Consider the following 16,065-nt stretch of genomic DNA (forward strand, 5'->3'; position numbering starts at 1 on the left):
CACAGATGAAAGTCATACTTCATACTTTTATGGGAATTACTAATTATTTGGATCTGTATTCTAAAGTGAAGATCATGGGAACTAACTAGTAATGACTCAAGTGTTACTACATGATCTAGTCATGATTTGTGCAACCAAACAAAAAAGTCATTTCAAGCGTTTGAGATTTTTGGTGAACTTTAGTATACTTTTAGAAAATTTCTTTAGAAGTATAGTAACACTTGAGTCATTACTAGTTAGTTACCATGATCTTCACTTTAGAATACAGATCCAAATAATTAGTAATTCCCATAGAACTATGTAGTAACACCTGAGTCATTACTAGTTTGTTCCCATGATTCTTACAGTAGTTACTAATGAAAAGCCAATAAAGTGTAGAATCTTCTCACTCACAAGACACACACACACACACACACACACACACATATATATACACATATATATATATGCTAGGAGACATACATAAAAACACATTTTTTTGTGAGGTAAGTTAAATAATAAATTCAATCTATATGGTACTTGGATGGCTGATGACTCAATATGTTCCAGTCGTCACCGTGACTCTAGTGATTCAATGCCAGTCCAAAGGAAAATTGGCCACAGGACAAGTAAGGTCCTGAGTCCCGACAACTGCATTTAAAAATCTATTTATTTAAAATGATTCAGTTGATAAATAGACAGCATAGGCCAATTATTAAAAGCTTACATATTGATAATTTAAACAACCTTGTGTATTCGTTTACGGTAGCAGTTCAAATGTTAATGTAGTGCTAGTCATTTATCCTGCATTGGTTATTGATTAGTTTTGAATGAATTATGAAAATTTTCAGTATAGTTCTCTGGGAAGCATAAAATAATATAGTAGTTATCGAAGTACCAATTTCATCTGTGCACTATTACTTCCTAATTCGTTAATCAGAGTTTCTTTTTAGTTAATAGTATTTACTAGATTGTTATAAACTTTTTCAGTAGTTCTCTGGGAAGCATAAAAACAATAGTAGTTATTGATTATTTAATAGTGAACTACCACTTTCATCTGTGCACTATTACTTACTAGTTCGTTAATCAGAGTTTCTTGTTAGTTAATAATAGTTACTAGATTGTTAATATTGTGTTACTCATTGGTTCTTGTGTAGTTATTCATTAACGAAGGAACCCTATTCTAAAGTGTTACCCAGCTTAAATATACAACCATGTTGATTTTCAGCCCATAAAAATGAAAGCCCTAAAAATGTAATGCATTAAAATGCAAGCAGCGTTAATGCAATGCATATTTTTTCAAATAGCAATTCAACAAGCTTTTTTGTTTCAAAAACATTTGTCATTATTTTACTTCCATACTGGAACACAAAGCACAAGACAGAACTACTAAGGAAAATAGAAAATATCACAAAACAAAAGCACAAGCAATTTATAATTTGTGACAGAATATTACTATGTGCCTGGGAACAACAGCACGCTTGTGTGATATTGTTAATTAATCCTTTCACTAATTGGCTCAGTGTAGAACACAGACATTTCAGACATTTACGTTTATTTCATTTTGTGTTTCAGAATGACGGTCGAAATGAGACGGTTCCACTTATCTGAGTAAGTTTTTTAGTCTAGTCTCTTTACAAAGCATTGCTGTTATTAAACGTGAATGATCAATCATTGACAAATATTCCCATTTGTAAATGCCATTCAAAGTGTCAAAATATTTTTCTCTTTCCATTTCTTCACACTTGCAGTGTAATGGATTTGCAGGCAATCGAGGCAGTTTCTGGACCTCTAAATGAGGGAATTGTCTCTATCTGCAACATCTGCAAGTCTCTCTTGGATTCACAAGTAGATCCCAACACTGGCACATGCTCCAATTACAAACAAATCAGGACAAAAATTGAAGATGCTGAGCAGTCCCTGAAAAAATCCGAGACAATGATTGAAGGAAAACTGGAATGTTTGGATGAACACATAGAGCAACTTACTGAAGAAAAAGAAAATGTTGAGCAACGGAACAAAGAAAAACACATGGCCATGGATAAATTACACACCGAGAAGGAATCTGCTGAAGAATCATTAAAGAATTCTAAAGCAGCTTTGGAGCAGGCTAAAAAGATTGTAGCGTTAAGAAAAGATGAAATAAAAAGAGAGACGGATAGGAAGAACACATGTAAAGGTGTAGCAATTGCAGGGGCAGTAGTGACTCCAATACCAGTGTTCGGATGGATTGCTGGTGAGAAATCCTCTCTGATTCACTTTTCTTTATATAATAATCTTAATGAGTACAACTAGTATTTGTGGCTGATATGATTTCTTGCTTTCATTTAGGTCTAATAATGATGATTACAGGAGCATGTTTATGTAAGGATGCCACAAAGGCTATCAGCGATGCTGAAGATGAGCTAAAAAAAAATGAATCCCAAGTGAATGACAACAGCATAAAGGTGACTGATTACCAATCCGAGATCTCTACCATACAGAATGAGATTAAAGAGACTGATAAGGTGCTGGATAAAATTCAGAGGGAGATTGAAGAGGTGAAGCAGCATCTAGAGGCCACAGCTGATTTTCAGCAAATAGTCAGGAAAGCTGTGAACCTTCTGAGTGTTCTTAGTGGAAGAGTTACTGTATTGGAGAGGCAAACTCAACGTGTCATCCTCTGGGAGCCTGTGATAAAGTGCATGGAAGAAGTGATGAAGGCAGCAGGAAATGTTGGAGAGAATCGGCTCCTTTTTAATCAGGGTGTACCAGGCTTCATAAAGGCTTTGAAGGAGAATCTTGGAGGACTGCTGGCTTTATGCAACTCACTCAAAAATTCTGAATATGGCAGCTGTTACTGATCATCTAAATGTAGAATGCATAGAAACTACCTTACAAGCATGGCAAGAAACAAATAATGACATTATAAGACTTTGAAATGCATTTGCATGTAATATTTCTGAATGAACGCATTGTATAACAACAAACAGTATCATAGTAATACTTTTGTATCTTAAATGGTAACAGTAAAAATAATAATCAGAACATTTATCTAGAAACATTTTAAGTTGTATTTTATGCATTTATTTATAAACAGGCTACAAAATTAAAGGTTTTAATATCTATATATAAATATATAGCTGGCAAAATTAATTATTAACATGTTAAAATACAATACAATTGCTGTAAAAATTAAAAGATTTATTTTAAAAAAGTGGGGCATTTTACAGAGTGATGAATTGGTGTGAAATATATTCCCAGCTCCTCCAATGAAAAGGATTTTTTTTTTTTTTTTTCATTTTTTAAGTACAACCTTAGGGGACAATTTAGTATATAGCTATTTACCACCGACTCCTGACAGCTCATGGTTAGGGGTTAACTTTAAACTTTAAAGGGTTACTTTAAATGTCACCATTGTAATCACTGTGATATAATGTTGTGCAAGGTAAAACGTTTGTGTGTAAAAACAAACAAGATCAATTCTATTAAACATTTTATTAATACTGATGTTATTTAGGCTATAGACTGGAATGTCCTCAATTTGGTTTGGGAAAACAAAAAGACGATTACTGAACATAAATATGCCATCAAGAAGGTAAATTAAGAATATATCAAATGGCAAAACATTTAAAAAGTAATGCATACCGTAAAACTTCAAATAATAGCCGAGTCCTTTTACACGCCTGGTGTGGCGACAGGTTTGGGAAGCCTAAATAAAGACCGGTCTCAAATAGAGGCCGGGTCTGTTCTTTAGTTTCGGGTTGTATTTAATCTTCTAAAACCCGTCAGATCGTCCGCTTTTTGGCGGCCGCCAAAGCAAATTTGTGTCCCTCCAAAGGCTTTTTTGGTCGATGAGTGATGTAGAATAGAATGACTGCTGCGCGCAAACGAGCAGAGAGAGCGCCCCGGCCGCGCGCGCGCACTCACGTCTTCAAACAACACGAGCGCTGTCTTGCTCTCTCTCCCTCGCGCATATTAGTCAAAATCAATTGACACGATATTAAAAGGTCGGAAGACCGCAGTTTCACGTGAAGCATTTGGAGATTTTTAGAGATACAAGCCTTTGCAGCTCGACGATTTGGGAAAATAATCCATCTACCGAATACTGTATTGATCATGTGAATAGTAGCCTAGGCCTACTATTAGAAAAGGGAACAGATAAGTTAAACTGAATCAAAGAGAGATTTATCATATATGATTTATATGATTTATTTTGAATTTATAAACTAAAGGCTAATCCAGGACTGAATGAGTACTTGGATTTAACTAATTTTTATAATCTTCTTTTCTTTTTTCTTTTCTTTTTTTATTATTAACATTTGAAGTGATGTTTTTGAGTATGGAAATAAACTGTATTGGTGGATTTTAAATGCTGTAAAGAGATGTTGGTCACATGACCCCTTTAACTAATCATGACATAATAAATGATACTGCTTTCATCTGTTGCTGAGTTTGCTGTGCTGCTGAGGAAAGCATTTGCCGAAACGCAGAAAAGTGTTTAGGTTTTTATGTAGCCATCCGATAATAAAGGCTTTTTAATTTGAAAGAGTGCCATGGTCATTCGTTTTCTTTGATGGATTATTAAAACGTTTATTTAAAATGTAATGTTTGGTAATACATTTGTATTTTGGCAAGTGTCCACTAGGACACTTGCCAAACAGCACATTAGCACATTAAAGCAGCACATTAGACAAATATAGATGACAGTTATGATAGTTTTCAGGCATGCTTTTTTAATATTGCCGTAATTGTAAGTTGAGCATCGTCTGCCGCAACCTAATAGATCATCTTGTGTTTTGTTTTTACAGCTTCTCATTTTTGTCTTCAACCGATTACACACAGCAGGTAGCTCATTTGAACATGAAAATGAGAAAAGGCTTGTAAGCGTCAGCCTAAAAAGCTGTGTATAATTTAAATATATTTTATTTAATGTTCTTTCTACATTGCATAACATATTCATGTAACATATGCCCTTGTTCATATTCTCAGTAGTGCTAAAACATGAATGATTATACTATTACAATATAACTATAATAATTTATTATTAATAATAAAACTACTGCTAATAATACATATTATATCATCATCATGATAAAAAAGAATAACTTGATTATTTCAAGTAAATATATTTTTTTATGAAAGGAAGTATAACATTTTACAGTATCAAGTAAATCACTGCGAAGAATAATACTAGTGACCAGCAGATGGAGACAGTTATTGCCGTTTTTACACTGAACCATTCATTTGTAAAATTTCAGACGAGGTTTTAACATGCAGTTACAAGTTTGTCAGTTAGAGTAAATTTACCTCCCTAATGATACTTTAGAGCAAAAAAAAAAAAACTTTGAAGTCTGTTCAACCATTTCATTGGTACAATTCGTTCATTTAATTTACAATTTAAAATAGCACATTGTACTGGCACATGGTATAAAGTAAAATTATTAATAGTAAGAATAACAATGTTAAACAAAATAACACTTAACAACAGGCGTGAAAAATATCTGTAATGCTTCTTTTGTAGTGGATCATCGTTTATAAAATCCACCTTGTGCTATAGCTTTCAGAAACACATTGATAAATTATCTAAATAACACATACAGTTTGTTTGCACAAAACAATGCATGCATATGTAGAAAGGCAGTGGGTTTTCTCAATCACACAAGCTGTTAATAATTTTATATAAACCATCCTATATATAACCATATATATATATATATATGCTAAACTAATCAGATGTGATGTATTTGGACCTGTTGTCATTTTATTGACAGCATATGCCAATGAAGAAGATGTAGTTTATGTTATATATTGATATTTAAAAATAAGTACAAAAATGGATTCATGGGCTCAGGTTTAAAAGTTAAAAAAGCTGTGGAATAATATTCATTCCAACTTAAATTAAAAATTGAAGTCTAACAGTCCTTTGAAGAGTGATAAATAAACTGTTTTTAATAAATGCACATGAATGCAGAAGCAAATGTCTCTTGAGCGTTCTGAAATCACAGGAAATAGCCAAGTGTTTCCTGTAGCAGTGAACCCAATGAATTTCCTGTGACATTCCTACATGATTAAGCAAACAGTGATGGAGAAAAAGAAGGATGAAGCAGCAGGAAGTCTGACTTATTCAAAGAGAACAAAACTGCTATGTTTTACACCGTGACTCTTTTTAAAACAACTTCCGCATAATCATTAACCAACACTAAATTTGCTTCTGCCCTCTCTCTTCTGGCCATCATTCTTCTCTTTTTCATTAAGAAACGAAGGACAAAGATCATGGCAACCAGACTCAAACTGGTGAGCAGCAGTACCAATCCAAGAGCCAGAAGACGTGACGGACCACTGTTCTTGTACTCCAAATGGTCCCATAAACCCAATGACACAATACTCAAACCAACCAGAGTGCCCCAAACCCCAAAGGCCAACATACAGGTGCCACAGGACAGCTCCGCTCCCCCCGTCACCACCGTGACACCGGACACAGAAACCAACCCATTTGGTAACGTTACAGTTTGAGACTTTGGATCATATTTCACGGTTTGGGACGGGTTAGGCTGGGCTGAAAGGTCCTCGGATGTTGCCATCATTAATGTGCTCCACAAAAGTAATATCTTTCCAAAGTTGCCTGCCTCTTCTGTTGATGTATGATTTTTATAAACTCCTTAAATATCGATGATTTTAACACAATAACTATTTTAGGAAGCAGTTGTCCACCCAGGCTGTGCTTCTTCTGTGGATGTCCTTCTCATCTTTCACATAGGGTTGTGTCAGTCATTTCTATACTCCCTATAAATGATACAAAAGCACAATATACATCAGCATATAGCCTTTGCATAGAAAACATTGTGATGACACCAAATAAAGTTATAAATTGTAGAAAGACTACTATTAAGTGAATCAATACCCATGTATGAAAATGTAGACCACATAAATTTGAGAAATATTGATTGTGTTTTTTTTAGCTCTCATTATAAGAATTACACTTATGTTGTTCTGTTAATAGTCAAAATTAGTATTATCTATCAGTATCTTGGCTAGTTAAAAAATGTCATATAAAGTACACTACCAATCATAAGTTTGGGCTCAGTAAGTTTTATTTGTAGTTTTTTTTATTTTTTTTTTATGAAACTAATGCTTTTCTTCAGTAAGGGAGCATTAAATTGATGAAAAGTGACAGTGATGGCATTTATAATGTTACAAAAGTTTTCTGTTTAAAATAATTGTAGCTCTTCTGAACTTTCTATTCATCAAAGAATCATGAAAAAAAATGTATCAAGATTTTCACAAAAATATGAAGCAGCACAACTTGAGCAGCAAATCATCAAATTCAGAATGATTTCTGAAGGATCATGTGACACCAAAGACTTGAGTAATGATGCTGAAAATTAAGCTTTGCCATCAAAGGAATAAATTACATTTTAAAATATATTCAAATAGAAAACACATTTTAAATTGTAATAATATTTCGCAATATTACTGTTTTTACTGTATTTTATATCAAATAAATGCAGCCTTGTGGCGTATAAGAGACTTTTTTCAAAAACGTTTAAAAAAAAAGTACCGAGCCCAAACTGTATACCTTAAAATTAAAACGTTATAAAAAGATGTGTTGATTGAATACAAACATATCAAATGCATAATATGTATTTAGTCAAATGTATACATTTCTCACCTTTTTCTTGCATGTAAAGTTACACCAATATCTTTGTATTTCAAAACATGAAGAAAAAAATTCCTTTACAAATAAAAATCTTTATTTATAAATATTGTAAGTCCAGTCTTTTTCCTAAAATTCAGCAGTGTAAAAAATGTTTTCCAAGGACATGTTTTCTCTCAGGCAAGAACATGTTAAATGCGAGTGCAGTGCTCTACGTCCATAAACATAGTGTACAGAAGACCAGCCTGTACCCACCACAGAGCCGGTGAACTGTTGTTTTTATTTTCCTTATCATTTGTTTGTTTCCATTGCCCTTTGTGTCCTGAAGGAAAGCGATGTCTGTCATTAGACATCATTATGACCCATTAACTTGTATTTATCTAAGACTCCCTCCCTTCCTCTGCTCCCACCCTCACTCCTGCTTTTGCTTAAGAATCGGCTGCATTTTTAAAAGAGGTATTGTTTTCTAGGCAGAAAGTTTGGTTTTTCTTTCGAAAGAAATTTCCCCTGCCCTTTTGACATTTCAATCGCGATCCTGTCTTCGTGCCTCATTCTTTGCGTGCAAGAAATTAATTTAGTTGATTTACCTCTCAGATATCTCTCATAATCATTTCCAAGCTCAAGAAATATCTGAAGCCAGTTGGGTTTGAGTCTTTTCAGTAAAGACACACTGAATTTGTTTATCAGAGACATCTGTTCTTGTTTAGGTATTCCTTAAGATCTATACTCATTCAAAGCCCAAGTTGATCCGTTGAACACCCAAAGGCATAAGATGTTCGTTAAACATTTGAAAACACCTTGATGTCGGTAAACACTTGCATAAGAGGGTGTTTCCTTTCAAATCTTGTGGCACCATTGTTGTTTCAAGTGACTTACAAGTCAGCTTGTTTGGAGCTGTGCACCTTAAGGAAAGGGTACAAAGTATTTTTGATAGATTGTTTATTATGTTGTCATTTGCAATATGTTTAGATTCACTACAGTGACATGAAACCACACTCACATAACATCCACAACAACTATAGGCTAAATATCTACCAGACCGAGCAATCCTTGTAATTTGCTGTCAATGTGGGCACATTGTAATTAGCTCTGACAAGTAATCCAATAAATGTGCTCTTGAAATTCCTGGAATAGCACTGAGAAAATCCCTGCGCATGCTAAAAGAAGGAACAGTTAGGTATGTCTGGTGTTTCCGAGGGAGTTAAATAAATCCAGGGTGATTAAAGGCAGGGCAGACCTGTATCAAGAGAATGTTTTGGAAAGTTTCAAATGCAGCCTAAGATTTAAATGTATGACCTGATGAGGGGAAATGTATGGGCACAGGGGGAAAAAATCCAGATGAAATGTGAAAAGTTCCCTTTTTTGTCCTGTCAGTACTGTAAAAAGTTCAAATACTTGTATGCTTAATAGAACGTTTACAAGAAACCGCTTTCAACTAAAAACTGACTTTTTTTTATATGCGTTTAGCATGTGAACACCACCCAAGTGTGTTGCTCATTCATAGCAATGAATTGAAAACACCGCTTTGATCGCTCTTCACCAGTGTGAACGCATTGTTATGATAGAAAAAGCAACGTGGCTGATAATATTAACTATGGAAGAGGTGTGTCACTAAAGCCCAGAGAGAAGTCAATTTCTGCTACACATAGCTAAAATACTGCCAGTATTTATTTAGAATGACCCAACAGGATTAAGGATGCCGTGTGTCACAGGTTCAACAATCGTAAGCCAATCTTAATTTGTATATTTACAAATGAACCTAAACACAGCCCCTATGAAACAGTCATTAGTTACTAAACCAAATATGACCTCATGAATTTACTGGAGTAACAACAGTTTATGTGCAAGTGTCAAAGGACACCATGGGCAACATACAATCAGTGAGCAGGATAAAGTCATGTTGCTTATGAGTTTGACGCCGAACTAAAAAAGATGCATAATACATTAAATTAGAAAACCAGCACAAGCGATGACAACATGCAGTTCCAATAAAGGACAGATGACAAAAAAAAATTGTCATCAGGTGAGAAGTACAGGAATGAGATTAAAAGATTGTTCCTGGAAAAGAGGGTACGGAAGATATCGGGTCCAGGCTTAATGGTCCCCTGATTACAACTTGCAATTGAAATACCATCAAACAAAACCACAGGAGTTTCGAATAGACCTCAATGAACTTGATACTGACATCAGCAAAAGCTGCTGTAACTGGTCTGAGATCGCTCTTGTAAATGGTTGCGGTTCTGAATACTTGTTCACTACTTGTTGATTCACGCTCAGTGAAAGTGTTGACAGTTTGTAAATGCTTCTTCAAACAAAACAGATAAAGCTGATTTTTTTTAAAGCCATATAAAACCTATAGCAGGTGCTGCTATGAGACAGTTTTATAAGAAACAACATCGTTAAGTGAAGGAAAAATAAGTATATATCTACAACAAGGCCTTATTTTTAAGGTCACAGAAGGTCAGTTTGGTTGTCTGGATGCTGCTCTCTGTGCCAAAGTGCTCGGATGTCTCATTAAGAGGACTAGACTGTCAGTTGAGGACATCACTGTATATTCAGGACTCATTGATTGTTATTGACCTTATCACTGCGCTTTTGCTGCTGAAATGATTTGAAGTCATCTTATTCTTTCACAATAATAAACCTTTACTTTTTAAAAAATAATTGTTTATATTGTCCATATATTTCTATACAATTGCCTTATTGTATTTCTTGATATCAGTCAGCTGTTATCCAAACAAAATATGTCGGCCACCAAGAAAGTTCTGCACTTACTGTAAATAAAGGATCTCTGGAGTTTACCTGCAAGGTTGATTAATTAATAGAAAGTGAACTATATCATATATTTATTTACTGCCATTTTTAAATGGTATATATGATGCATAAATAAATCGATAATTAGTTAAATATGCAATTTGGGAAAAAGCTGGAAATTTGCACTACAATGCAATGTATAAATTCATAAACACACCTATAGTATAAGGTGTGAATCCTTACTGATTTGTGCAAAGTGTTCTTGATTTCAAGCCAGTTTCGCAATTTCAACATGTTAAATAAAAATGTAGGTTAGCTAATGTTAAAAATGTGACATGTAAATAAGCAGAATTCAAAATAATGCTTGATACGTCACACAAACTACAGTAAATGTTTATTTTGTGTGACATAACATGTTTATCATCAACAAGCTTAAGATGTGTGACAACTGGGTATTTCCCTTGTAAGGCAAGTGACAGTTTTGTCAACTGGCCCAGAACTCATTTACACTGACAAACGAACAATAGATAGATATGTTGATAGATAGATATCTATTATAGATAGATAGATAGATAGACAGATAGACAGATAGATAGATAGACAGATAGACAGACAGATAGATAGATAGATAGATAGATAGATAGATAGATAGATAGATAGATAGATAGATAGATAGATAGATAGATAGATAGATAGACAGATAGACAGATAGATAGATAGATAGATAGATAGATAGATAGATAGATAGATAGATAGATAGATAGATAGATAGATAGATAGATAGATAGATAGATAGATAGATAGATAGATAGATAGATAGATAGATAGATAGAAGATGTTGTTTTGATTGTATTCAGGGTTATTACTGTAATAATTAATGGAAGGGGATAGTCCCGAGCTGTTGATTTGGGGCTCAGAGGCTCAGCCATGTCAAATCCCTCTTTAGCGACTTAATCCCTGCATTCAAAGGTAACAACCTAAGTTCACCTGCCCCACCCTCACTCGCTCACTCACTCACTCACTCACTCACTCACCCAACAGCAGCCACTGTCATCAATCGGTGGTCACACTTCCCTGTACATTTGAGAGCTTCATTACAACGGACGTTGTTCTTTCTCTGCTAACTCTTTGGAGTAACATCTCTAAATCCATAATTTTCAAAGGAGTACTGAGCACCAGGATTTTGGGGACATTAATTACAAGCACCCAACAAAAAAAAAGAGATTCTCCGAGAACATCTCAACAAGAGCAGCTTCGAAGTAGAGTGTTTCTCTGATTGGGAAAGGAGGACCTGACAAACAACACTTCCTGAACCCCTGCCTGTGCCCTCCACCAGCTGCCAAAAATGGGGAATGCCAAAAGCAGTGCTATGTCCAAAGAGATCCTGGAGGATCTCAAACTCAGCACCAAATTCTCAGAGGATGAACTGGCACAGTGGTACGAGAACTTCCAGAAGCAGTGCCCGTCTGGCCGTATCACACCAGACGAGTTTAAAAAGATCTATGAACGCTTTTTCCCAGAAAGCGACGCCGCATCATATGCCCAGCATGTCTTCCGCTCCTTTGACACGAATGATGATGGAACGTTGGATTTCAAAGAATACATCATCGCTCTACATATGACATCAACTGGAAAGACGGAGCGGAAGCTGGAGTGGGCCTTTTCACTCTTCGATGTTGACAAGAACGGCTACATCACCAAGTCAGAAGTGAAAGAAATCTGCCAGGTAGGTGAAATGTTACCTTCACAAATGTGAAACGTTTGTGGCACTGTTGTGTGGCTTCCCTTCAAAATCATATGAGTGAGTGTATTTTTGTAGGGAGACTGGGGCTAGTTGTCACACTTTTTTACTGTGATTTCTCAGAGTATCAAATAATATTGAACATTTCACCCTTTTTCCCGAGGAACAAATTGACCTTTTGTGAAAACATGCCCCAATATGCAGGGTGTGTTGTCACACAGGGGCAAGTTGTCATAATGGAACCTCCCATTAAAAAGCCTATCATTTCAGTAAAACAATTATTAAATGAAAGAATTAAAAAAGAATATAGGAACAATGTTAAAACATTTTTCAATGTATAACACTTAAAGAAGTGACAACGTGGTAGGATAAAAATGTGCCAACTTACCCCAACCAGTCATTCATAATAAATATTTGTCTTGAAAAATGTTCAACTTTTAAGTTAAACTCTGTCTTCATTATAGCTGACTCTTTTCTGAATTTATCCCAGTGTGGTTTTAGTGTTCACTTGTTACAAATGATAATATTAACATTTTAGAGGACAAAATTATTCTGATTTAAGATGTTTGAAACCATCTTGAAAAACATTGGATTTAAATCCTTATACTGTAGTAACTGAAATACATATGGAGTCTTAATACAGACCACTTCCCCCTATGTGACAACTTGCCCTTGCCCTAATGTAGTGCTTATGCATTCTAACCTTTCTGCTGATCAATGAACCAGACTTTAAATATTCTCTTTATTCTCATTCTAAGTTTTGTTTTGTCAGCAATGTATTGAACACAAGGCCTCATTAAAAATAAGCCAAATGTCTTATCCTGTAACTTTGAAGCCAGTGCCTTGGAGCATGGCTAATGGAATTGGCCAATCCCAGAATAATCCATCTGATAAATGGTTTAGCTTCAACAATAAATGCACACAGAGGCCTTTTCGGAGGTAGACAGACAGGTGGCTGGGGGGATTACAGTGTGAGAGACTTTTTTTAGAAAGACTCTGGATCAGTGGGTCATAGAAGTCACAGTAAACAGTGGGAACATAAATTGCATATTACATGCCCAGAAGGACAAACATGAGGGGGAAAAAGCAAGAAAAGTGTCACGGAGATCGGTACAGTAATATAAATTAAAGCTTTGGAAGAGAGTACACCACCACGGAAACTTAAAATGCAATATGGATACTATTGGACAGGAGATACACTTACCTTTTTAACGCATTGTTTACGGCATTGTTTATACATTAAGGCATTTGTGGATGTATATTAAAATGGTTATTCTCACACAGTTAGTGTCAGATAAGCATTGACCTCATACTCAGGCTTTGTGATCACTGGTTTGGTGGTTTATAAGTGTAAATGTCTCTGTCATCTTGCCGGTGACTGAATGCCAAAGAGTAGCCAATTAAAGACTGAGCTTGTTGAGGCCAGCGAGTGGTTTTGGCAGGAGCTTTGCCACTGCATCTAATCTGTATTATTCTTACGAGTCTTATGTGTCAGAGATAAACATCTCCTCAGATCAATGAACCACTCAGATCCAGGTCAGCTGTGGTCAGGCAATACTAAAGCCTATGTTGATGACCCTTGGCATTAGTGGTCCTAATCTATGATGATTACCTCCAGACAAGCATCATCCGAAGAGCAGATGGTCATTCATTTGACACTCCCAATTATGGCTGATGACTAATGGATGTGGTTTTCACTGTCTGAAAATTAATTATGTAATAAAACATTGCATAGCCTGTATTGAGATTTAAGGTGTTTACTTCTGATGTTTTGGGGAGAAAATGCTATGAGATTGGGAAAGGGCTAGACTATTATTAATAATATAATAAAATAATAATTATCTATATTATCCTGTCTAATAAAAGGCAAACAGATAATACACATTTAAAAAAAACGCATTTAAAAAAAATAGCTAATTATATATATATATATATATATATATATATATATATATATATATATATATATATATATATATATATATATATATATATATATATATTAATATCAGTTAAATTTAAGTCACTGTGTTTGGATATACATTGTGCTTGGAGTTCCAAGCCCATAATCTGTAAATGAAAGAGAGAGGTTTTTGAAATTATTCAGGTTACACTATATTTCAACTATGGACATTCTACTAAGTAACTTTGCAAGTTTGTCAACTAACTCGCATTAATTTCCAACTACAAGGCAACTAACTCTCATTAGATTATTAGTAGACTGTTAGGTTAGGGTTAATAGAATAAGTTGATATGAACTTGCAAAGTTACTTATAGTCAGTAGAATGTCTGTTTGGGGAGCATCACAATAAAATGTTAGCAGATCTAAAACAGACAGTCTTACTGACTAGTTGAAATGTAGCTTGCAGAGTTACTTTAGGTAGAATGTTTAAAGTGGACTATTGAAATAAAGTGTAACAAGTTTTCAAAAGAGCATGGGCATTAGTCTGTTATTCGTCCTCCCTTCACAACTTCACTTTTCTTCCATCATGTTGATCTTCAGGCTATCTTTAAGCTGATCCCTAAAGAGGCCCAAGAGGATCTTCCAGCAGACGCGAACACTGCTGAGAAGAGAGCAGACAAACTGTGGTCGTACTTCAATAAAAAAGATAATGGTAATATCTTTGTTTTTAGATTTTAGATTTTAAATAGGCTAACTATTTAACTGTTTGTATATCGTTTAAAATAATACAATAGATGTATTATTATCAAATATCTGCCATCCCCGGTTACATGGTAAATAACTAAAGTTTCAAGTCCGTTACTTGAATATACATTTTCATGATAGTAGATGGTAATGTCAAAAGGCTGCTGTTAAAATCTATCTAATCTCGATATTGTCCAGTAACATTGAGGGTTCTCCCCCTCTCTTTCTCTTTTTTTTCCAGAGCGATTGGCTGAGGGCGAGTTTATTCAAGGTGTTCTTGACAATGAAGACGCTATCCACCTTATTCAATATGAGCCCAAAAAGTAACAAAAAACGTGAACAATAACTGTATTTTTATTATCATGTGGTTTCCTTTTGTGCCCCCCCCCTTTTTTTTTCATTTTCATTTTGTTTGTTTTTAACTTTTACCCCTTTAATCTGGGCACATCTGTCTGTTTCTTGTATTAGTGCAAAATCATTTTGTCAATATCTGAAAGCCCATTAACTGCAATATATTTGGAGCAAGTCATGATAGATGGAGTGAGGATAGGTTAAAGTGATTATTATTAAAGATTGTAAACTGATAGTAGAGTGTCACTGCTGAGAACATAATGTGTTGAACTGTGTGAAAAACTTAGACTTTCTGACAGATTAAATAATAACGATACACTTGAGCTGTAAGCAATCTTTTTTTTCTTTATAAAATTAAATGAGAGCAAGATAATTTATGTTCCTCTAGTAAAAGAAGTCAAATGCAGATGAAGGCCAACTAAAAAAAAAAGAAAATGATGTATCATCCAGGATGATTGCACAATATATTCAATAATGTTTGTCATTTAAATTGTAAACATTGAAGTTTTTTGATGTCCACAGCAGAGGAATAAAACTAAAACAATAAAAGCTACCATGAGTCTTACTATTCTGTGTCAGTATGTGTGAATTTATTTGGGTGAGGTGAAGAGTTCAAGAGAACCGCTGGAATGGGCTGCACATTAATCTCTGATGGTCTGCTAGCAGCCGAGAGGTTTAACATTCTCGTGGCAATATATTACCCGTAATCCTAGATTATCTTTGTGTGTCAACGCATGGCAAATTTGGGCCAGATACATACTTCATGCAAACAGGTAAATGCGAGTCTGTATGTGACTTTGTAATATTGTGTTGAAGAGAGTCATCTTTATGCTGTTTATGACACTGTTTACTAACCCTTCTTTTCCTCACTGTCCTAGTCCAAGTCAGGATTACTAACATAATCGCCTGTCCAAAATTGCAAAGTAGACATTTCAAAATCTCCAACTTCACAGTCCA

General features: G+C 34.8%; 3 protein-coding genes across 3 annotated transcripts; 2 read left to right on the plus strand and 1 right to left on the minus strand.

Moving 5' to 3' along the window:
• Positions 1-1,471: 1,471 nt before the first annotated feature.
• LOC143713795 (uncharacterized) lies at positions 1,472-2,876 on the plus strand. The gene is made up of 3 exons (XM_077204891.1): positions 1,472-1,575; positions 1,731-2,215; positions 2,311-2,876. The coding sequence occupies exons 1-3, from the start codon at positions 1,556-1,558 to the stop codon at positions 2,820-2,822; spliced, it is 1,017 nt and encodes a 338-aa protein (XP_077061006.1). The 5' UTR covers positions 1,472-1,555; the 3' UTR covers positions 2,823-2,876.
• A 2,198-nt stretch (positions 2,877-5,074) lies between these two features.
• On the minus strand, positions 5,075-6,681 carry LOC143718655 (transmembrane protein 100). The gene has a single exon (XM_077209673.1). The coding sequence runs from the start codon at positions 6,543-6,545 to the stop codon at positions 6,111-6,113; it is 435 nt and encodes a 144-aa protein (XP_077065788.1). The 5' UTR covers positions 6,546-6,681; the 3' UTR covers positions 5,075-6,110.
• A 4,888-nt stretch (positions 6,682-11,569) lies between these two features.
• On the plus strand, positions 11,570-15,671 carry rcvrn2 (recoverin 2). The gene is made up of 3 exons (XM_077209683.1): positions 11,570-12,095; positions 14,614-14,725; positions 14,999-15,671. Exons 1-3 carry the CDS (start codon positions 11,715-11,717, stop codon positions 15,082-15,084), a joined length of 579 nt encoding a protein of 192 aa, XP_077065798.1. The 5' UTR covers positions 11,570-11,714; the 3' UTR covers positions 15,085-15,671.
• The last annotated feature ends 394 nt before the right edge of the window (positions 15,672-16,065 follow it).

Source organism: Siphateles boraxobius, unplaced genomic scaffold (assembly GCF_051911475.1).
Source record: "Siphateles boraxobius isolate OS27281-9 unplaced genomic scaffold, OSU_SipBor_1 12, whole genome shotgun sequence".
Classification (NCBI taxonomy): Eukaryota; Metazoa; Chordata; class Actinopteri; order Cypriniformes; family Leuciscidae; genus Siphateles; species Siphateles boraxobius.

Coding starts and splice junctions, on each gene's coding strand:
- rcvrn2 (XM_077209683.1), top strand. CDS start 11,715: ATGGGGAATGCCAAAAGCAGTGCTATGTCCAAAGAGATCCTGGAGGAT. Junction 12,096..14,613: donor AAGTGAAAGAAATCTGCCAG/GTAGGTGAAATG, acceptor GTTGATCTTCAG/GCTATCTTTAAGCTGATCCC. Junction 14,726..14,998: donor CTTCAATAAAAAAGATAATG/GTAATATCTTTG, acceptor TTTTTTTTCCAG/AGCGATTGGCTGAGGGCGAG.
- LOC143718655 (XM_077209673.1), bottom strand. CDS start 6,545: ATGATGGCAACATCCGAGGACCTTTCAGCCCAGCCTAACCCGTCCCAA.
- LOC143713795 (XM_077204891.1), top strand. CDS start 1,556: ATGACGGTCGAAATGAGACG. Junction 1,576..1,730: donor ATGACGGTCGAAATGAGACG/GTTCCACTTATC, acceptor TCACACTTGCAG/TGTAATGGATTTGCAGGCAA. Junction 2,216..2,310: donor AGTGTTCGGATGGATTGCTG/GTGAGAAATCCT, acceptor GCTTTCATTTAG/GTCTAATAATGATGATTACA.